This window comes from Felis catus, chromosome D4, assembly GCF_018350175.1.
Source record: "Felis catus isolate Fca126 chromosome D4, F.catus_Fca126_mat1.0, whole genome shotgun sequence".
Lineage (NCBI taxonomy): Eukaryota > Metazoa > Chordata > Mammalia > Carnivora > Felidae > Felis > Felis catus.
The window spans coordinates 63284506-63304677 of NC_058380.1; the positions used below are offsets into that span (position 1 = coordinate 63284506).

The 20172-nt window shown below is 43.5% G+C and overlaps 1 protein-coding gene across 4 annotated transcripts in view; it reads right to left on the reverse strand.

Moving 5' to 3' along the window:
• Positions 1 to 20172, reverse strand: part of BAAT (bile acid-CoA:amino acid N-acyltransferase) — a 25226-nt gene continuing 5054 nt past the window's right edge. For 3 of the 4 annotated variants that reach the window (XM_045042460.1, XM_019816245.3, XM_019816244.2), the window contains exons 2-4: positions 4759 to 5252; positions 4318 to 4520; positions 1 to 1085 (exon numbers count right to left, since the gene is read on the reverse strand). In XM_045042460.1, the coding sequence (XP_044898395.1) occupies positions 492 to 1085; positions 4318 to 4520; positions 4759 to 5221 (1260 nt within the window). In that variant the 5' untranslated portion in view covers positions 5222 to 5252 and the 3' untranslated portion in view covers positions 1 to 491. Of the gene's footprint in view, positions 1086 to 4317; positions 4521 to 4758; positions 5253 to 17049; positions 17481 to 20172 lie in introns of those variants that run through there. The other variant, XM_003995698.4, reaches the window with a different exon arrangement.

The window sequence follows — 20172 nt, forward strand, 5'->3', positions numbered from 1 at the left end:
AGCCACACGCGGGGCTTGAACCTACAGACTGCGAGATCATGACCTGCGCCGAAGTCGGACACCCAACCAACCGACTGAGCCACCCAGGCACCCCGAGAAACCCAGTTTTAAACAGAAAATGTTTTCCACCACTTGCCAAGTCCCAGGGAATTCACCTAGATTGGCAAATACCTGGATCCAAGGTATCCCTAACTGGGGTACAAAGGTTATTCAATTTGCAAGGGTATCACAATTTTGAGACAGCGATGTAACCTGCTGGTACATATAAACTAAGATTCGGTTTACAAAAATTCAAATCACATACAAATTTGTTCGAAATAGTTCATATGCACCTGTGCCCTTGTCCTTTGATTTTGTCCAATTTCCTTCCAGTTGGTCCAAAATAACTGTGAATCTAGAGAAATCAGGAAAGCCCCCTCTTTCCGTCATATTCCTGCCTTACTTTCATTGTCTGTCTCCCCAGTGCATCATCACCCTTAGCCCTTCCTTGCTCAGAGTTTGCTTCTGGTTTGAGTAAGGTGTTCCCTGAAGAATTTCTGGATCTCTCCCCAGGAGTGCTCCTGGGCTGCCGCATGGGCAACAGGGTCCCCTCCCCAGAGCAGGATCCCGGAACTCAAACTGTGTGGGGAAGCATAACACAGGGGTGTGTAGGGCGGTTCTATGAGGTGGCCCGCCCCCGGGTATACCAGCATCCTTCCATTGTTTCTCCCATGGCTCCTCAGCTGGTCCAAGGCCTGCTCAGCATACTCCCTGCTATTCAAGCATTCATCACCGTCTCCTACAATGAAAAGAATCGCACCCTGGGCCTTTTCGATGGGAAGTACGCTCTTCTGATTCAGTTCATCCCGGGCGTCCCCCTTGTAGTAGCGGAGGCGCATAGCTCCTAAAACGTCAATCTGCACGCGCTCCATAAACGAGGGGATGGGTGTTATAACCAGATCTTTGTACCTGAGCGGAAATTCATAGATGGCGTTGGGCCCATTGATGCAGATGGTGGCTACCACCTGCTTCGTGAAGCAGGCCATGGCCAGCGCGATCTCTACACCTTTGCTCACGGAGATCACTCCGATTCCTGGCTTTTGGATCTGAAGCACAAAATAAAGGGAGCCCATCACATGCCATACTCGAAGGAGCCGCCTTACAGGCCAGTAAGCTAGTGTGAGCAAACAGAAAATATTGGGTGGGAGTCCTGGCACTCGAGTTTACCAGCTTCTATGACTGAAAACATTACCTACCTGTCTGCCCTCTGAAAGCCTTCTTGTCTTATGGGGGCGTTAATATTACCTACCCTGCAGGATTGTTATGATGATCTAGTGAAACAATAGAAATAAAAGCCGTGGGGCGCCTGGGTGACTCAGTCGGTTAAGCCTTCAGCTTCGGCTCAGGTCATGATCTCACAGTTGGTGACTTTGAGCCACGCGTCCAGCTCTATGTTGACAGCTCAGAGCCTGGAGCCTGCTTCCAATTCTGTGTCTCCCTCTCTCTCTGCCCCTCCCCTGCTCGATCTCTCTCTCTCTCTCTCTCTCTTTCTCAAAAATAAACAAACAAAAAAGAAATAAAAACTCTTCATCAAAGGCAGAGTTCTGTAAAAGCAGAGTCTAAATGGACCAGCAATGTTCAACATCAAGTGAGTACAAGCAGGTAAACTTCACAAAGAATCAAATGCTTCTCTCTGGCTAGGAAAAGAGATTTCCCTAGGTTCTTTAGAATATTTTGTGTGATTCATATTTAAATAGCATTTTACAGCAACGGAGATTTTGCACATCCGTTAATCTAAGAACTAATCATGAAAGCATTGGGGGTGGAAAGATGAAAGCCTTGGATTCTATAAACAATTGAATTCCAGTGCCCAGTCCAATAGCAAAAGTAGTAGGCCGTAGAAGGGGGTCCTTAATTCTGTGGAAGGCTGAGGGAACAGAGGGAAGGGAGAAGTTAGGAAGATGAGTAGGGAAAGGTGTTAACTAACTCGAATTTAAATAAAATCTTGTGGGGTGCCTGGGTGGCTCAGTGGGCTCAGGTCCTGATCTCACGGTTCATGGGTTCAAGCCCCGCATCGGGCTCTGTGCTGACAGCTCGGAGCCTGGAGCCTGCTCCAGATACTGTGTCTCCCTCTCTTTCTGCCCCTCCCCTGCTCACATTCTGTCTCTCTCTCTCAAAAATAAGTAAACATGAAAGGAAGGAAGGAAGGAAGGAAGGAAGGAAGAAAGGAAGAAAGGAAGAAAGGAAGAAAGGAAGAAAGGAAGAAAGGAAGAAAGAAAGATCATCCTAGGGTCAGGTACCAGGCACCTAGGGACCTCTCCTATACTTAAACAAGTAAATAAATAAAATCCTGGGGGGAAATATGAGTAGGGAAAGGAAGGGCATTTGGACAGACAGTAGCAAATACATTGCAACCTGATATGTTTACTTTGCTTACACTTGTATGCCCAGCACCTTTCTTTTATCAGATCACCTGAAAAAAAATCTTTTTTAATTAGAGCTTTCCAAGATCCAGTTTTCACGTTTCTACTTCAATAGTTCTGAGTGGGCCCAAGAATCTGATAATATAGCATATCCATGGGGAAATCCAGTGGGCTCCCATACTTGGGAACCATCCATAAGAGGACAGGACTGGGGCAAGGGATGAGAGCAAGGGACGAGAGATAGGAAACTACACTATGGCGGTACCACAGTGGGGCAGTGATGACAACAAACTAAAACAGTGGCCTGGACGGTGGACAGGGTGTGAGGTATTGAGAAAGATTCAGGAACAGACCCTAAAACACTTTGGGACTGGTTGAGGATGTGGGGAAGGGAGAGGGGTAAAACCAGATGGGCAAAGATGACAAGGTGGATTTATTGAGAGTTTACTATATATGCCAGCCCCTCAGCTAAGTGCTCTACACATAAGTTGTCTCAGCTTGTCCTTCCATAATAGCACTGAGATTCAGGAAGTTTACAAGCCCTGCTTAAGGTTACAACAGTATCAAGGGGCAGAGGTGGGAACTGCACCTCTTCTGATGAATCTGAATCTAAACTGAATTTTGGGGCACCTGGGTGGCTCAGTCGGTTAAGCATCTGACTCTTGGTTTTGGCACAGGGCATGATCTCGTGGTCTCATGGGATCAAGCCCCGTGTTGGGCTCTGTGCTGGCAGCACGGAGCCTGCTTAGGATTCTCTCTCTCTCTCTCTCTCTCTCTCTCTCTCTCTGTCTCTTTCTCTTTCCTTCCCCCACTAGTGCTGTCTCTGTCTCTCTCAAAAAAAAAAAAAAAACAACAAATAAGTAAACTTAAAAAAATTTTAACTGAATTTTGACAATTGCCCTTTCTCCTCAGATAATGTCACAAATAGTTAAATTTGAAGTGAAAGAAAATTTTTCACTTAAACATTTTATCTGGACAATCCTTTAAAAAGAGCCAAATATGCTTAGAAAAATCACCCATTCACATTCATCACCTGATAACAAAGCCTCTGGGCCATGGATGACATTTTCAATGGTACAACAAGACTTGACAGAGTTCTAAAATGATCCTTCCTTTCCAGATTCCATTCCCTACCCTGGCTTCTAGACTTGGACACTTACTTTGGGCTTAGTTCTGTTCCTAGATCTGATACCTGAAGAGCTAATTCAGCTAATCAGATGGTGCAGCCACATCCATTTTGCTGATAATTCTGCTCTAATCCTGTGGCCCAGCTCTAAAACGGAACTTCTGCATGTTCTTAGTCTCGGGACTCTTTAGTGTGACTTACTCCAGCATTACCCCATGCAGAGACAATCACTGAAGTTTGAAAACACTTCAAGTCAGAGAATTCATGATTTGAGATCAGCGGCTGATGAAAATTGAAGAGCCACTGATGAACAAGTCACATGCACTTCAAATGTGAGGACTCTTGGCTTTTTCTTCCCATTGAAAATGATCATAATATATCCACCATTTATTGTCTTTTGTGCCAGTAAGTTGATCACCACCGATCCCAACAATCCTACGAGGTAGATATTATCATCCCCATTTTAAGAGTAAACTCTGCTATGCCCAAGTCTAAACAGATTGGTAAAATAGGCAAAACAAACATTTATGTGTTTTTTTCACTATAATGTTGCAAGGTAGAATGAAAAGTATTTTAAATACCTTGGATTGGGGTGCCTGGGTGGCTCAGTCAGTTAAGCGTCCAACTCTTGATTTCAGCTCAGGTCATCGTATCACAGTTTGTGAGTTTGAGCCCCACATAAGGGCTGCTTGGTATTCTCTCTTTCCCTCTCTGACCCTCCCCTGCTCATTCACACTCTGTCTCTCTCTCTTTCAAAATAAGTAAATAAACTTAGAAAAAAATAAATACCTTGGGATGAGCTAATAGCCAGTTAGCAGCTTCCTCAAAATACTCCAGGTCGATCTCCTCCAGTTCTTTAGGTAGATCTTCATAGAGAAAATATGCTAACGCCAACACTGCAAAGCCATGGGTAGCCAAAAGACTGGCCCGAAATTCAGTGAGACCCCCTCTGCCCCCAAACAAATCCACGATTCCTGGGAAAGGACCTTCCCCTGAAAGCAACAGAAAGAAAAGAGAATGGAATCAGAAAGAGTGAAAAGAGGGCCCAGTGGATATCAGGGGAAGTACGGGATGAGCAACGTGATTTCCACCTTCACTCACACACAAAACAGCGTGTTCGTTTTAAACTATCGTGTATCGAAATATTAGTTCTCCAATAATTTGATGCCATCTGTTTTTGTTTTTATATTTGTCAACAATGTGTTCCATATCACCAAAGATTGGCCTCACCTGGAGGGAGAAAAAGGGCTCCTCGCACACGACCTTCTCGGATCTGCACCCGCTGTACGCCAGGGCCTGAGAACCAGCGCTCTACCGTCTGGCTGGCCCTAGGCTGATCTGTGGTGGAAACTTGCACATGAACTGAGTCATATAGGTTCAGAGTGACATAAAAGGGGCTGTTCATCACATCCTGCTTAGTCAGCCTCCGGAAAACCTTCTTGGGCTTCAGAGACCAGAAGAGACCCATCGGGTGGACCCCCACATAGTCGCCTCCAATTGAAGGAGCCTCCATTAGGTCCAGTTCACCAACCTCGTTCGCCTTGTAGAAGGCTTTAGACTGGTACACGTACCCCTTCTCATCCTTCAGGGATGCTGTGAGGGTCACCATCTGCCACGGGGGCAGGCCTGTCACTCGGATATGCACTGGCTCATCGGCAAGGGCACTTGCCGGGGTGGCGGTCAGCTGGAACATTGGCAACTGGCAGAGAGACCTGTAGTGTGCCCTGTAATGTGAGAGGAGACTTTGAGTTGGAGACTGAAATCCCAGGAAAAAGACCAAGACAAGGCTTGCATTAGGTCTGGCCAAGTTCTGCTTCTAGAGACCTCGTGCAAAATACACAGAACATTTCCAGGAGGGAAAAGGAGACATGCAAGAGGACACATTATTCTCATTTTACATATGAGGAAACAAGTGACAGGCTTCAAACCTCATACATAACAGTAGAACTGGAAATTCAAGCTAAGGCTAAACCACAGCCTCCTGCCTTATCCATTATAACACTGTCGTAAACATAAGTTTTATGGTTTTAGGTAAGTTGAGCTTTAATTCCTCAGTTAAGATAATACCCATGTGACCTATTTTACAGGGTATTTGCCAGGATCTAAGGAGGTAACGCATGGTAGAGCACTTACAGGAAAGATCAGTGCTGCTTTTCAATCCCCATACCTAGCTGGGGCAGAGTTACATAAACAAGAAATATACTAGGATGTTGTTTCTTTTTTGTTTTAGTTTCTAATCCATCCCTGCCATTATAAAACCAACCTTCAGCTCTTTTTCGAGTTCCCATTATTTATTCTTTTCATAGGAAAATAAAACTCCATGATCTTGTCTCTGCTTTTCTGCCTTTCCAATGGGGTGATAAATGTCAAAATGCTGTTTGTAGTAAAGAGACTATAATAGACACTGGATCATACTCCGTTTCATTAATGAGCAAAATGTGGGGCATTTCCTCCTTCCTTACATTCCTTCTCCTGTCCTTTCTTCTCTCTTTCCTCCCTTCCCTTCTTCCTTCCATTCCTCATATCTACAACAAATTTGAACCTGTTTACAGATAACAGATACAGAGTAAAATAAAATAAAATAGAATGGGGAAAATATGAACAAAATCAGAGACATTGGTCAAAGAAACCCTGGAGCATGAAAACTAGAGCTTTTTGTGAGCTGTAGTAGGTTTGGCCCTAAATAAATTAGTGATAGCCAGAGGAGAAAAGGCAATCTGGGCAGTTTCATTGTTCTAATTATTCTCATAGAAAAAGTTACCAGTTCCTCAGGGAAAAGGAAGAAGTGAGACCTTTCCAATATTTAGTTCTGAAATAGATTTCTTATATTAAACTTCGACATAGGTATGCATCATTCTTCAACAAAATCTTGATGCAAATTGTAGTGATAGAACTGCTTTCTAGAGCCCAGAGATGGATACCCAGCAGCAATGTTTATACCATGTGACCTCAACCTGGGGCCATTGCAATGGATACCTGATACAATATGTGCCAGAGATGTTTTCCCTTTGCCTATTTAGAATGGGGGCCCAGAGGGGCACCTGGGTGGTTGAGTTGGTTGAGTGTCTGACTTTGGCTCAGGTCTTGATCTCACCGTGAGTTTGAGCCTTATATCAGGCTCCTGTTGTCAGCACAGAGCCTGCTTTGGATCCTGTCTCCCTCTTTCTCCGCCCCTCCCCTGCTCAAGCTCTTTCTCAAAAATAAATTAACATTTTAAAAATTAAAAAAAAAGGGGGGGGACCCAGAGATCACCAGTCACTCTGACTTGTCAGAAATTCCTCATAATGGTCACTATTATTCTATGTCTACATGTTTGCTATTTCCACCAATGTATATGCAAGAGATTAGAGTGAAATTTCCTATAAGAAGCAGTTCTCTCAAGAGAAGATACGACTTGACAGGTCAACAGTGGGTGCTTGTGAATGGTGTCTCAGGTTTCCCCATGAAAGACTAGGAAGGGACCAGATGGTCATCAGCCCTAGTGTCATTGCCCTTGGAATATAAGCTAAATAAAATCAGCATCTTTCACAAGTTGACAAGGCAGGGAGGACCCTTATGAGGATTGGGTAGGGATCTAAGGCAAAATTGGACAGATTGCCTTCCCAGAAGTTGGTTGTAAGTCTAACAGACCTCGGACTTCTCAAGCCTATGTGTCATCCCTCCCTTATATATTCAAGAAGCAAGAAGAGTCCGGGATTAAAATACACACACATAACACATACATATGTGTGCATGCACACACGCGTGAAAGAAGACTTTGTACCTCTACACCAGGGCTTCTCAACTGGGGTTCTGAGGAGCACTGAGGTTCTGCAGAATGTCATGAGGGGGTTCCACTAGAGTTCTTAGTTGAGGAAAAAAGAAAATTTTTGAATTTCAAGTGTCATGTGATGCTAGTGCACTCAAGGATGGATAGTGACCGAGCAGTCCTATCAGTGATTTCTTTACAGGTTTTTCATCCCATAAGGGCAGCGGGCAAAAGGATCATGTTCATTTGACTAAGTTCATTTTCAGTTTTGGATGCAAGATAGAGGAGGCTCTTGACGGTTAGTGAGCACTACGTTGCATGGAGAGAAGGGTGGTAGGCTGATCACATTTGCCTCTCCTTCCTGATTTACCTACTCCAAACTCCCTTTATGCTTCATGAAATGAGTTAAGGGAATAGACTCTATTGGTGTAAGAGAAAATCAGAGGGAAATTTGCCTTCTGAAAAATGAATTCTTACGCACTGCAACTCAGCTGCCCTCTGACACTTTGCTATTATTTATAAGCATTGCCAAATGTGTGGACAGTGTAAGAAAAGCATTGTCAAGTACGGATGGGACAAGAAGAACACTGTGATAAAGAACTGCTTTTTCAAGAATTTTTTCACACCCTGTTATTTATTATGCCACTCTTCTGTATTTTAGTAAGCATTTGCCTTTTGCAAACATGTCTGAAGGTCCAATAGGCTGATTTTTGAAGATTTTTTAAGTTCCTGTTTTCCCTGTATTCCATTTCTATTATCTTATTCTCATTTGGATCCCAGCTACTCCACATATTATGACAGGGATTAACACCTTTGTCAGTTGATAAGGCTTATTGCCTCTTGGAACCAGACCCTCATAGACTTTCATAATAAGCTGTAAGAAGCCTTAACGCTTATCCTGTCCAATGCTGTATTGTCATCATTATCAATAAAGCACCTACTGTGCACAGGGAAGAGGAGTCTCCACCATGCCACTCAGAGCACTTAATATATTACTGAACCTTATACTAGAACCATTTATGTTGAGCTTTCACTTTCCTGTTAATCTGTAAGTCTCTTGGGGGCAGGATCTGGTCTGACTTGTCTTTGTCCCACCTGCTGCGCATGGAGTCCTTTACAATCCATGTATTCAGTAAATGATTATCGATTGTGCTGTCTACTTCATTCCCATAAACTCTCATCCATTTATCCAATTCTTCCTCCCTGTTTAGTCTTTTGCACTCCCCAGTCTAATCTCTGCAATGTTGTCAGACAGATCTTTACAAAACACAAAAGTAATCAAATCACTCTCCTGCTTTATACTTTCAATGACAGCCAGAGTCATTAAAAGGTGAACTCTAAGTGTTGGGAGAAGATGGCAGTGTAGGGGGACGCTGGGCTCACCTCGTCCTGCTGATCGCTTAGATTCCACCCACATCTGACTAAATAACCCAGAAAACCGCCAGAAGACTACCAGAACGGACTCTCTGGACACAAGCATAGACAAGAGGTCCACGGAAGAGGGTAGGAAGGGCGGAGAGGCGGTGTATGCTACATGGACTGGCAGGAAGGAGCCGGGGCAGTGAAAGGGCAGCCCGCCCAGCAAGGCAGAGCCCCCAAAGTCTAGCTTGCAAAAGCCGAGGGGCCAGACTGCATGAGTTCTGACAGCCAGCGGGACTTAACATCTGGAACGTTATAAGTCAACAGCTCTGCTCCGAGAGTGGGAGGGCGAGAGGACACCGGGAGGGAGAGGTGTTGAGCCCTGGAAGACAGAGCTCAGCTCGGCAGGGGGACAAAGTCACTGGCCAGTGCCATCTCCCTCTCCCATCCCCCAGCTGAAATCCCAAAGGGAACTAGTTGCCCAAACTTGCTTGCACCGTGCAAATACCCAATGCTGTGCTTTTGTGGATCCATCCCTCTGACAGGTCTGCCTGCCTCCCTCTGGTGCTGCAGGGCCTCTCCCGCAGGGGACCACCGACAGCAAAGCGAGCTAAGCCTGCCCCTCCCGCCCCAGTGCAACCAGATCCACCCCAGCTAATACACCAAATCCTATCGAAGCACCACAAGCCTGGCAGTGTGCAAGTAGCCCAGACAAGGGCCACACCACTCCACAGTGAGTTGTGCCCCTGGGAGAGGGGAAGATAAGGTACATACCAGTCTGATTGTGGCCCCAGTGGTGGGCTGGGGGCAGATATTGGGTCTGACTGCGGCCCCGCCCAACACAAGTTACTCCAGACAGCACAGGGGAAGTGCCCTGCAGTTTGGAGCCACTGCAGGGACTACCCAAAATGATGAAACAGAAGACCTCTCCTCAAAAGAAACTCCAGGAAGTAGCGACAGTTAACGAATTGATCAAAAACAATTTAAACAATATAACGGAACAAGAATTTAGAATAATAGTCATAAAATTAATCGTTGGGCTTGAAAAAAAGCATAGAGGACAGCAGAGAATCTATTGCTACAGACATCAAGGGACTAAGAAATATTCATGAGGAGCTAAAAAATGCTATAAATGAGGTGCAAAATAAAATGGAGTCGACCACAGCTCGGATTAAAGAGGCAGAGGAGAGAATAGGTGAATTAGAAGATAAAATTATGGAAAAAGAGGAAGCTGAGGAAAAGAGAGATAAAAAAAAAATCCAGGAGTATGAGGGGAGAATTAGAGAACTAAGTCATGCAATCAAACGGAACAATATCTGTATCATAGGAATTCCAGAGGAGGACGAGAGAGAGAAAGGGGCTGAAGGTGTACTTGAACAAATCATAGCTGAGAACTTCCCTGATCTGGGGAAGGAAACAGACATTGATATACAAGAGGCACAGAGAACTACCTTCAGACGTAACTTGAATCGATCTTCTGCATGACATATCATAGTGTAACTGGCAAAATACAAGGATAAAGAGAGAATTCTGAAAGCATCTAAGGATATACAGGCTCTAACTTACAAAGGTAGACCCATAAGAGTAGTGGCAGACCTATCTACTGAAACTTGGCAGGCCAGAAAGGAACAACAGGAAATCTTCAATGTGATGAACAGAAAAAATATGTAGCCAAGAATCCTTTATCCAGCAAGTCTATCATTCAGAATAGGAGAGATAAAGGTTTTCCCAAACAAACAAAACCTGAAGGAATTCATCACCACTAAACCAGCCCTACAAGAGATCCTAAGGGGGACTCTGTGAGTGAAATGTTGCAAGGACCACAAAGTACCAGAGACATCACTACAAGCATGAAACCTACAGACATCACAATGACTCTAAACCCATATCTTTCAATAATAACACTGAATGTAAATGGACTAAATGCTCCAACCAAAAGACACAGGGTATCAGAATGGATAAAAAAAACAAGACCTATCTATTTGCTGTCTACAAGAGACTCATTTTAGATCTGAGGAAACCTTCAGATTGAAAGTGAGGGAATGGAGAACTATCTATCATGCTACTGGAAGTCAAAACAAAGCTGGAGCAGCCATACTTATATCAGACAAACTAGACTTTAAATTAAAGGCTGTAACAAGAGATGAAGAAGGGCATTATATAATAATTACAGGGTCTATCCATCAGGAAGAGCTAACAATTATAAATGTCTATGCACCAAATATGGAAGCCCCAAAATATATAAAACAATCACAAACATAAGCAACCTTATTGATAAGAATGTGGTAATTGCAGGGGACTTTAATACTCCACTTACAACAATGGATAGATCATCTAGACACAGGATCAATAAAGAAACAAGGGCCCTGAATGATACATTGGATCAGATGGACTTGACAGATATATTTAGAACTCTGCATCCCAAAGCAACAGAATATACTTTCTTCTCGAGTGCACATGGAACATTCTCCAAGATAGATCACATCTTGGATCACAAAACAGCCCTTCATAAGTATAAAAGAATTGAGATCATACCATGCACACTTTCAGACCACAATGCTATGAAGCTTGAAATCAACCACAGAAAAAAGTCTGGAAAACGTCCAAAAGCATGGAGGTTAAAGAACACCCTACTAAAGAATGAGTGGGTCAACCAGGCAATTAGAGAAGAAATTAAAAAATATATGGAAACAAACGAAAATGAAAATACAACAATCCAAACGCTTTGGGATGCAGCGAAGGCAGTCCTGAGAGGAAAATACATTGCAATCCAGGCCTATCTCAAGAAACAAGAAAAATCCCAAATACAAAATCTAACAGCACACCTAAAGGAAATAGAAGCAGAACAGCAAAGATGCCCCAAACCCAGCAGAAAAAGAGAAATAATAAAGATCAGAGGAGAGATAAACAATATAGAATCTAAAAAGACTGTAGAGCAGATCAATGAAACCAAGAGTTGGTTTTTTGAAAAAATAAACAAAGTTGATAAACCTCTAGCTAGGCTTCTCAAAAAGAAAAGGGAGAGGACTCAAATATATAAAATCATGAATTAAAATGGAATTATTACAACCAATCCCTCAGAAATAGAAGCAATTTTCAGGGAATACTATAAAAAATTTTATGCCCACAAACTGGACAACCTGGAAGAAATGGACAAATTCCTAAGCCCCCACATGCTTGCAAAACTCAAACAGGAAGAAATAGAAAACTGGAACAGATACATAACCAGTGAAGAAATTGAATCAGTTATCAAAAATCTCCCAACAAATAAGAGTCCAGGACCAGATGGCTTCCCTGGGGAATTTTACCAGACATTTAAAGCAGAGATAATACCTATCCTCAAGCCGTCCCAAAAAATAGAAAGGGAAGGAAAACTTCCAGACTCATTCTATGAAGCCAGCATTACTTTGATTCCTAAACAAGACAGAGACCCCACAAAAAAAGAGAACTACAGGCCAATATCCCTAATAAATATGGATGCAAAAATTCTCAGTAAGATACTAGCAAATCGAATTCAACAGCATATAAAAAGAAGTATTCACCATGATCAAGTGGAATCCATTCCTGGGCTGCAGGGCTGGTTCAACATTTGCAAATCAATCAATGTGATACATCACATTAATAAAAGAAAAGAAAAGAAAAGAAAAGAAAAGAAAAGAAAAGAAAAGAACCATATGATCCTGTCAATTGATTCAGAAAAAGCATTTGACAAAATTCAGCATCCTTTCTTAATAAAAACCCTCAAAGTCGGGATAGAAGGAACATACTTAAACATCATAAAAGCCATTTATGAAAAGCCCACAGCTAATATCATCCTCAATGGGGAAAAATTGAGAGCTTTCCCCCTGAGATCAGGAATGTGACAGGGATGTCCACTCTCACCACTGTTGTTTAACATAGTGTTGAAAGTTCTAGCATCAGTAATCAGACAACAAAAGGAAATCAAAAGCATCAAAATTGGCAAAGATGAAGTCAAGCTTTCACTTTTTGCAGATGACATGATATTCTACATGGAAAACCCAATAGACTCCACCAAAAGTCTGCTAGAACTGATACATGAATTCAGCAAAGTCGCAGGATACAAAATCAATGTACAGAAATCAGTTGCATTCTTATACACTAATAATGAAGCAACAGAAAGACAAAGAAACTGATCCCATTCACAACTGCACCAAGAATCATAAAATACCTAGGAATAAACCTAACCAAAGATGTAAAAGATCTGTATGCTGAAAACTATAGAAAGCTTATGAAGGACATTGAAGACGATAGAAAGAAATGGGAAAACATTCCGTGCTCATGGATTGGAAGAATAAATACTGTTAAAATGTCAATACTACCCAAAGCTATCTACACATTCAATGCAATCCCAATCAAAATTGCACCAGCATTCTTCTTGAAGCTAGAACAAGCAATCCTAAAATTTGTGTGGAACCACAAAAGACCCTGAATTTGTATGGAACCACAAAAGACTCCAGATAGGATTAAATACCTATCCACCAAAGGAATTTTGAAGAAGACCAAAGCAGGAGGCATCACAATCCCAGACTTTAGCCTCTACTACAAAGCTGTCATCATCAAGACAGCATGGTATTGGCACAAAAACAGACACATAGACCAATGGAATAGAATAGAAACCCCAGAACTAGACCCACAAACGTATGGCCAACTCATCTTTGACAAAGCAGGAAAGAACATCCAATGGAAAAAAGACAGCCTCTTTAACAAATGGTGCTGGGAGAACTGGACAGCAACATGCAGAAGAATGAAACTCGACCACTTTTTTACACCATTCACAAAAATAAACTCCAAATGGATAAAGGACCTGAATGTGAGACAGGAAACCACCAAAACCCTAGAGGAGAAAGCAAGAAAAACCCTCTCTGACCTCAGCCACAGCAATTTCTTACTTGACACATCTCCAAAGGCAAGGGAATTAAAAGCAAAAATGAACTATTGGGACATCGTGGAGACAAAAAGCTTTTGCACTGCAAAGGAAACAATCAACAAAACTAAAAGGCAACCGACGGAATGGGAAAAGATATTTGCAAATGACATATCAGAAAAAAGGGCTAGTATCCAAAATCTATAAAGAGCTCACCAAACTCCACACCCGAAAAACAAATAATCCAGTGAAGAAATGGGCAGAAGACATAAATAGACACTTCTCTAAAGAAGACATCCAGGTAGCCAACAGGCACATGAAAAGACATTCCATGTCACTCCTCATCAGGGAAATACAAATCAAAACCACACTCAGATATCACCTCACGCCAGTCAGAGTGGCTAAAATGAGCAAATCAGGAGACTATAGATGCTGGAGAGGATGTGGAGAAACGGGAACCCTCTTGCACTGTTGGTGGGAATGCAAACTGGTGCAAGCCGCTCTGGAAAACAGTGTGGAGGTTCCTCAAAAAATTAAAAATAGACCTACCCTATGACCCAGCAATAGCACTGCTAGGAATTTACCCAAGGGATACAGGAGTACTGATGCCTAGGGGCACTTGTACCCCAATGTTTATAGCAGCACTCTCAACAATAGCCAAATTATGGAAAGAGCCTAAATGTCCATCAACTGTTAAATGGATAAAGAAATTGTGGTTTATATACACAATGGAATACTACGTGGCAATGAGAAAGAATGAAATATGGTCTTTTGTAGCAACATGGATGGAACCGGAGAGTGTGATGCTAAGTGAAATAAGTCATACAGAGAAAGACAGATACCATATGGTTTCACTCTTATGTGGATCCTGAGAAACTTAACAGAATCCCATGGAGGAGGGGAAGGAAAAAAAGAAAAGTTAGAGAGGGAGGGAGCCAAACCATAAGAGACTCTTAAAAACTGAGAATAAACTGAGGGTTGATGGGGGTGGGAGGGAGGGGAAGGTGGGTGATGGTTATTGAGGGCACCTGTTGGGATGAGCACTGGGTGTTGTATGGAAACCATTTTGACAACAAATTTCATACTAAAAAAATTAAAAAATAAAAAATAAAGGTGAACTCTAAATCCTCTGGCCCAGCATTGAGACCTTTAGCAGGGAATGGCTTCATGACCACACCCTGGAGAGCTTCCAGGCATTCACTGGCAAAACTTGTACCACTCTGCCTAAATCTGGATGGAATGCCTTGTGACTCTGCCAGGAACATAGCAAGGTAGATGATCTTTAAAGGAGGCTTCACAAGATTGTTTTCTCACTTGTTTTTCTTATCTTAAAATATAATTGAAATGTGATATTACATTAGTTTCAGGTATACAACATTCAACAAGCTAACCAAATGGTCAACAAACTAACCACATTACCAAATGGTCACCCCGAAAGGGTTACCACCTGTCATCAGACAAAGTTATTACAATATTATTGGCTATATATTCCCGATGATTGATTTATTTTATAAGTGGAGGTTTGCAGCTCTTATCTGTCTCTCCCTATCTTACAGGAGACTGCCTCGAGACAGTTTTCCCATCCACCTGGTTCCAGAGAGGCACAGGACTTTCTGGCTCACACCCACACCCCCCTTCAAGGGCAGAGCCACAGGCTCTGTGACCATTTGCTGCAGTCTGGAGTTGGTTTCTCTGCAACAAGGCACCTCACAACTCTGTTGAAGTCATGAGGCCCCTTTTGTTTCAATGCCATTATTTCAGGGTGTAAGACAAGGACTCGGACAGCTGGCACTTTCAGTTTCTCTTGCCTCCACTATCTATGTAAGTAATAAGCTGTCTGGAATCTAACAAGGGCTTATTATTTCTTTACCAGCTGAATCTGTCAGTCTTGGATTTGAAGTTCCCTTTGTTTTTGGTGCCCTTTATAATCTGATGCAATGAAAGCCTTTTACAACTAACCCCAACCTATTACCAGTCCAACCAACCAACCATCTTGTTATAAAACTTAGTATATGATATTGTAAAAATCTGCTTCTTTATCTCTCACCCTTTTTGTTCTATCCGAGATAGTAGCCTCTAGCCACATATAGCTAATTAAATTTCAATTTATTAAAAATGAATTAAAATTTTAATCCCTCAGTTACAGTAACCATTTTAATTGCTCAAAAGCCCACATATAACTAGTGGTTACTGCATTGGACAATGCAGATATAGAATATTTCCATCACCCTAGAATAGTCTATTAACACTAGATTATAAATTATTCTTCAAGGGCAAGAATTATTCCTTGTCCAACACTCTATTATTCAGTTTCTAGAATAGTTCCTGGCACATAGTGATTGCTCAGTAAGTGTTTGAGGAATTAAAAGGAAGAATAAAAGATAGATGGAACAGTTTAAAAAAAAAAAAAAGAATAAAAATTTCTCCGAGAGAGTATGAAGAACAGAAACCCAACTGAATTTTCATAGGTTACTTCTGAAGAGGTGAGACTCTTCAAAATGCAACGGAATAAAATCTCCAGGCTTCTCACTTCTCTGCAGCCGAAGGCTACACCCTGCGCGTTGCAGAGAATCCAGGAAGCCAAAGCCACAAAGCAGCCGGAGGGCAAGAAACCAGCTGCGTCACACAGGATCAGCCCTGTGGTGGTTGCAGAGAGAGACTTGGGCAATCTGGAAGCAACCCGATAGGAGCTGAGAGCTGACAGCCATACTGTGGCATAAGTTCCAGGCATCCAGACTCCCAGGGTGAAGGGTATCAAGGCTACACCCCAGGGAGACTTTGACCCATCAGGAGAAAAGGCAGTTAGGAACTGGCCGGACACTACCGCGCAGGAGGCAGGAAAAAAGGAGAGCAAAAGGTCACTCACAGAAGTTAAAATTACCAGTCAAGAAACAGAATGTCATTCCCTCTAGGGGCTTTTTGCTCTTCATCACAGGCACTTCCTCCCCCTCCTTCCAAGCAAGAAATCCCAGAGGAAGATTTCTCCCATCAAGAAACAGTCTCTCCCTGGAGCACCTGGGTGGCTCAGTTGGTCAAGCGTCCGACTCTTGATTTCGGCTCCAGTGGTGACCTCCCGGTTGGTGAGATGGAGCCCCACGAGGGTGCTGTCAGCATGGAGCCTGCTCTGGATTCTCTCCCTCCCTCCCTCTCTCCCTCTGCCCCTCACCCTCCCCAACTCCCTCAGAAAGAAAGAAAGAAAAAAAAAGAAAGAAAAAGAAAGAGAGAAAGAAAGAAAGTCTCTAAGTTCACATTAGCAGGATCCTGACTTTTACAGCCAAGTGTGCAGTTTGCCCCCAAAATAGTCTCAAACAGTCTCTTGTTGGGTGGATGCATCTGACATATCTGCCTTTCCAAGCAACCGGCCACCCCGGGACATTAACTGCAGGTTCCTCAGAGAGCTGTGCTGCCCATCCAGACGAGAGGAAGGCAGCCAAAGGAAACCGCCTTCCCAGGTAGCAAGCAGCTAAAATACAGAAAGGACCTTGTCTGCGGCATGCCCACATCCCCCGACTGCTGCACACTCACTCACCCTGAATTCCTCTGCAGGAAGCGGCCTGGAGCAGGACGGCTTGCTGAGCCAACAGGAAGCCCTTCTGCTTGCTGATGTGTTCTCTTTCGAACACCCCAGCCCACGCTTCCAAGGTGAAGTTGTGTCACAAAACTATCAGCTGCTCCTTCCTTCTATAGGTCCCCTGTGAGGGGACTACCAGCCGGTGCCGCCGCGGGGTCAGGACAGAGGCTTAGTGGAGCTGCTGCACCTTTCAGTCCCACTGGTTCTTGTGTTTCATCACACAGCTCTGGTTTCTAAGCCTCTCCCTGACTCCTCCTCTCAATCCCTGGCTCTGGTCTCCTTCACTCCAAATCCTTTTCTATTTCCTCCTCTAAGTCATTGGTGTCTTAGGCAACTGCCTTTTTGATAGTGTCTAACAGGGTAACTCCCAGTTACCCAGCGTCAGAGCCCAGAGTGTGGGCTTAACGCTCACCGGGGGCCTGTTAGGTAAAGGTTTCTGGGCCCTGCACCTGGAGGCTCTGACCAGAATAAGGCTCCAGGATCTGTATCTTTGGCAGGGAATCGCCAAGGCATATTCCGGTGTGCAAACCACTCTTCCAAGGGACCGCAGAAGCCCTCCCAGTGCAAAAATGCCTCCCCAGGGCCAGAATCCCTGAAGTCCGCCCTATGGTTAGTCTCATGAGTCAATGTCTCTTGTCAAAGTGTACAAGTCATCAAGTTTACAGATCATGGCCTATGCTTCCAGGTTGCCACCTGCTTGAGGGAGGGTACCATGTCTTTTCACTTTTGCATCTTTGGCAGCCTGTGAGGTGCGGCTGGAAGACCACCTGTCTCTGGAACCAGAGACCTAGATTGGAACCCTGACTCTTTAGCAGTGTGACTGACCTCAGGCAGATTGCTTAACGTCCCTTGTGCTTCAGCTTTTTAAACGGGAGTGATACATACATGTATTACAAGTGAAATACAAGCCTCGAGGAGAAAGGGCTGCTCTTGGAAGTCACGGACAGGCTGAAAGTTCTGAGAGAAGACAACGGTGTCTTGGCACACAGCCATCACACTGGATGAGAAGTACCTAGGCAGGGTAGCAAGGTTCCCAGTCGAGTGACTAATTCCCAGGAGCAGATCCCAGGATGGGATGTGAGGTGGGTGAGGAAGGCAGCAGATATTAGTATCACTTTTATGAAGATTCTTTTTGTTTGTTTGTTTGTTTGTTTGTTTGAGAGAGCACATACATGCAAGCAGGGGAGGGACAGAGGGAGAGGGAGAGATAGAATCTTAGGCAGGGTCCACACAGTGCAGGACTCAATCTCATGACCCATGAGATCATGACCTGAGCCAAAATCAAGAGTTGATCACTTAACTGAGCCATCCAAGGTCCCCATTTTCATAAAGATTCTAAGAGAAGTGCAAGAAAAGGTGAGCAGGTCATGATGCTTCAGCACCCAGGTAATAAAGAGAGGAGCAGGTTAGACGGCATAGACCCAGGTCTTCTCCACTCTGCTGCTCAGAGCAGAAAACATCAGAAAACCATGGGCCCCTAAGGGATGTGGCCAAAGAAGACTGGGGACGCCGGATGGTAAGGTGATGACTATGTAGAAAAGAGGCATCCACAGTTACTAATAGCAGGCATGCACCATGCAGAAACAGCTGAGGTCCTCTCGGGAGGAAGGATATCTAGCTCCAGTCTGCCTTCAGACTCACGAATGCAACACCAGCTCTTCCCTGGGTGTCCAAGCCTGCTGGCCTACCCTGCAGATTTGAGTTCCCACAATCACAGGAGCCACTTTCTTAAAATCAATCAATCTCTCTTCCCCTCTCATTATGCACACCCTCTTAGGGTATATTGACCAGGCCTGAGAACATAACTGACTTAAGACAGATTCAGAGGAGAAAAGCATGCAAAGGTATTTAATATAAGTCTTTATGTGCCACGGGAGCCTTCATAAGGAATGAAGAGCCAAAGAAAGAGCAAAACCTTCCTGCGAGTGTCTCTCCACTTCTCATTTGTGAGTTTCAGAAGCTCCCACATTCTCACAGTGCTGGGCACGGAAGGCAGCTAAGAGCTGATGGCCAGCAGGTCGGCCCTGGGATCATCATGGTGTAGTGTAAGCTGACCCTTTAGCATAGGATATGGGGTATATGCATCTACCAGGGACCTGACAGAAGACACGACTTACACTCAGAGAATTTGCAAGGGCAATAAAAGCCAAGTGGAGCAAATGCAGAGAGTGAGAGTGGGTTGGCCAGCTGGCCTGGACCATGCCAAAAGGACAGGTACATCGATGTACATAAAAGGCCAATGCCTGGAGATCAGACTAGTTACATTACTAAAAGGTTAGAGAAGCTGGTCAAGAATGTTATTTGATCTGCATTCATGCCAATCTTCGTAGCAGTGATACTGAAAAACTATGTGGAAAAAAAACACAGAACCTTCTTGGTTTTGAAAAGCCATAAAATACAGGGCACACCTAGTTGGCTCAGTTGGGAGAGCATGCGACTCTTCAGCTCAGGGTTGTGAGTTTGAGCCCCATGTTGGGGGGAGAGATTAGTTAAAAAACAAAATATTAAAAAAAAAAAAAAAAAAAAAAGAAAACCCATAAGCTAGAAATCAAGGGATATATATCAGACCAAACACTAACAGCATACCTCATAAACATAGTCATTCTTCTTAAAATCCAAAACAGGAAACAAAATAATTATACCCATAGGGCACCTGAGTGGCTCAGTCGATTAAACATCTGACTTCAGCTCAGGTGATTATCTTAGTTTGTGAGGTCTAGTCCTGCTTAAGGTGAGCTCAAGCCTCACTTTGAGTGAGCCCCACTTCTCTCTCTCTCTGCCCCTCGCTCATCTGTGCCCTCTCTCTCTCAAAAAATAAAAATAATAATAATTATACCCATTAAACCCACTATGATAACTATTATGTAGCGTATGGCATATACAACTAATGCATATAACATCTAACATATATAGTTGTTAGCATATAGCACAGGAGATAATAGCCATTGCAATTACACGATTATTATAGCCAAAGGAGTGATGTATTCTAATTGACTAGGTCTGGGAGATGTGAAAACTTATCTGAATGAGAAAGGAGAGGCTAGTAGCCTCAGTCATACTGAATGGAATAATTTTATGACC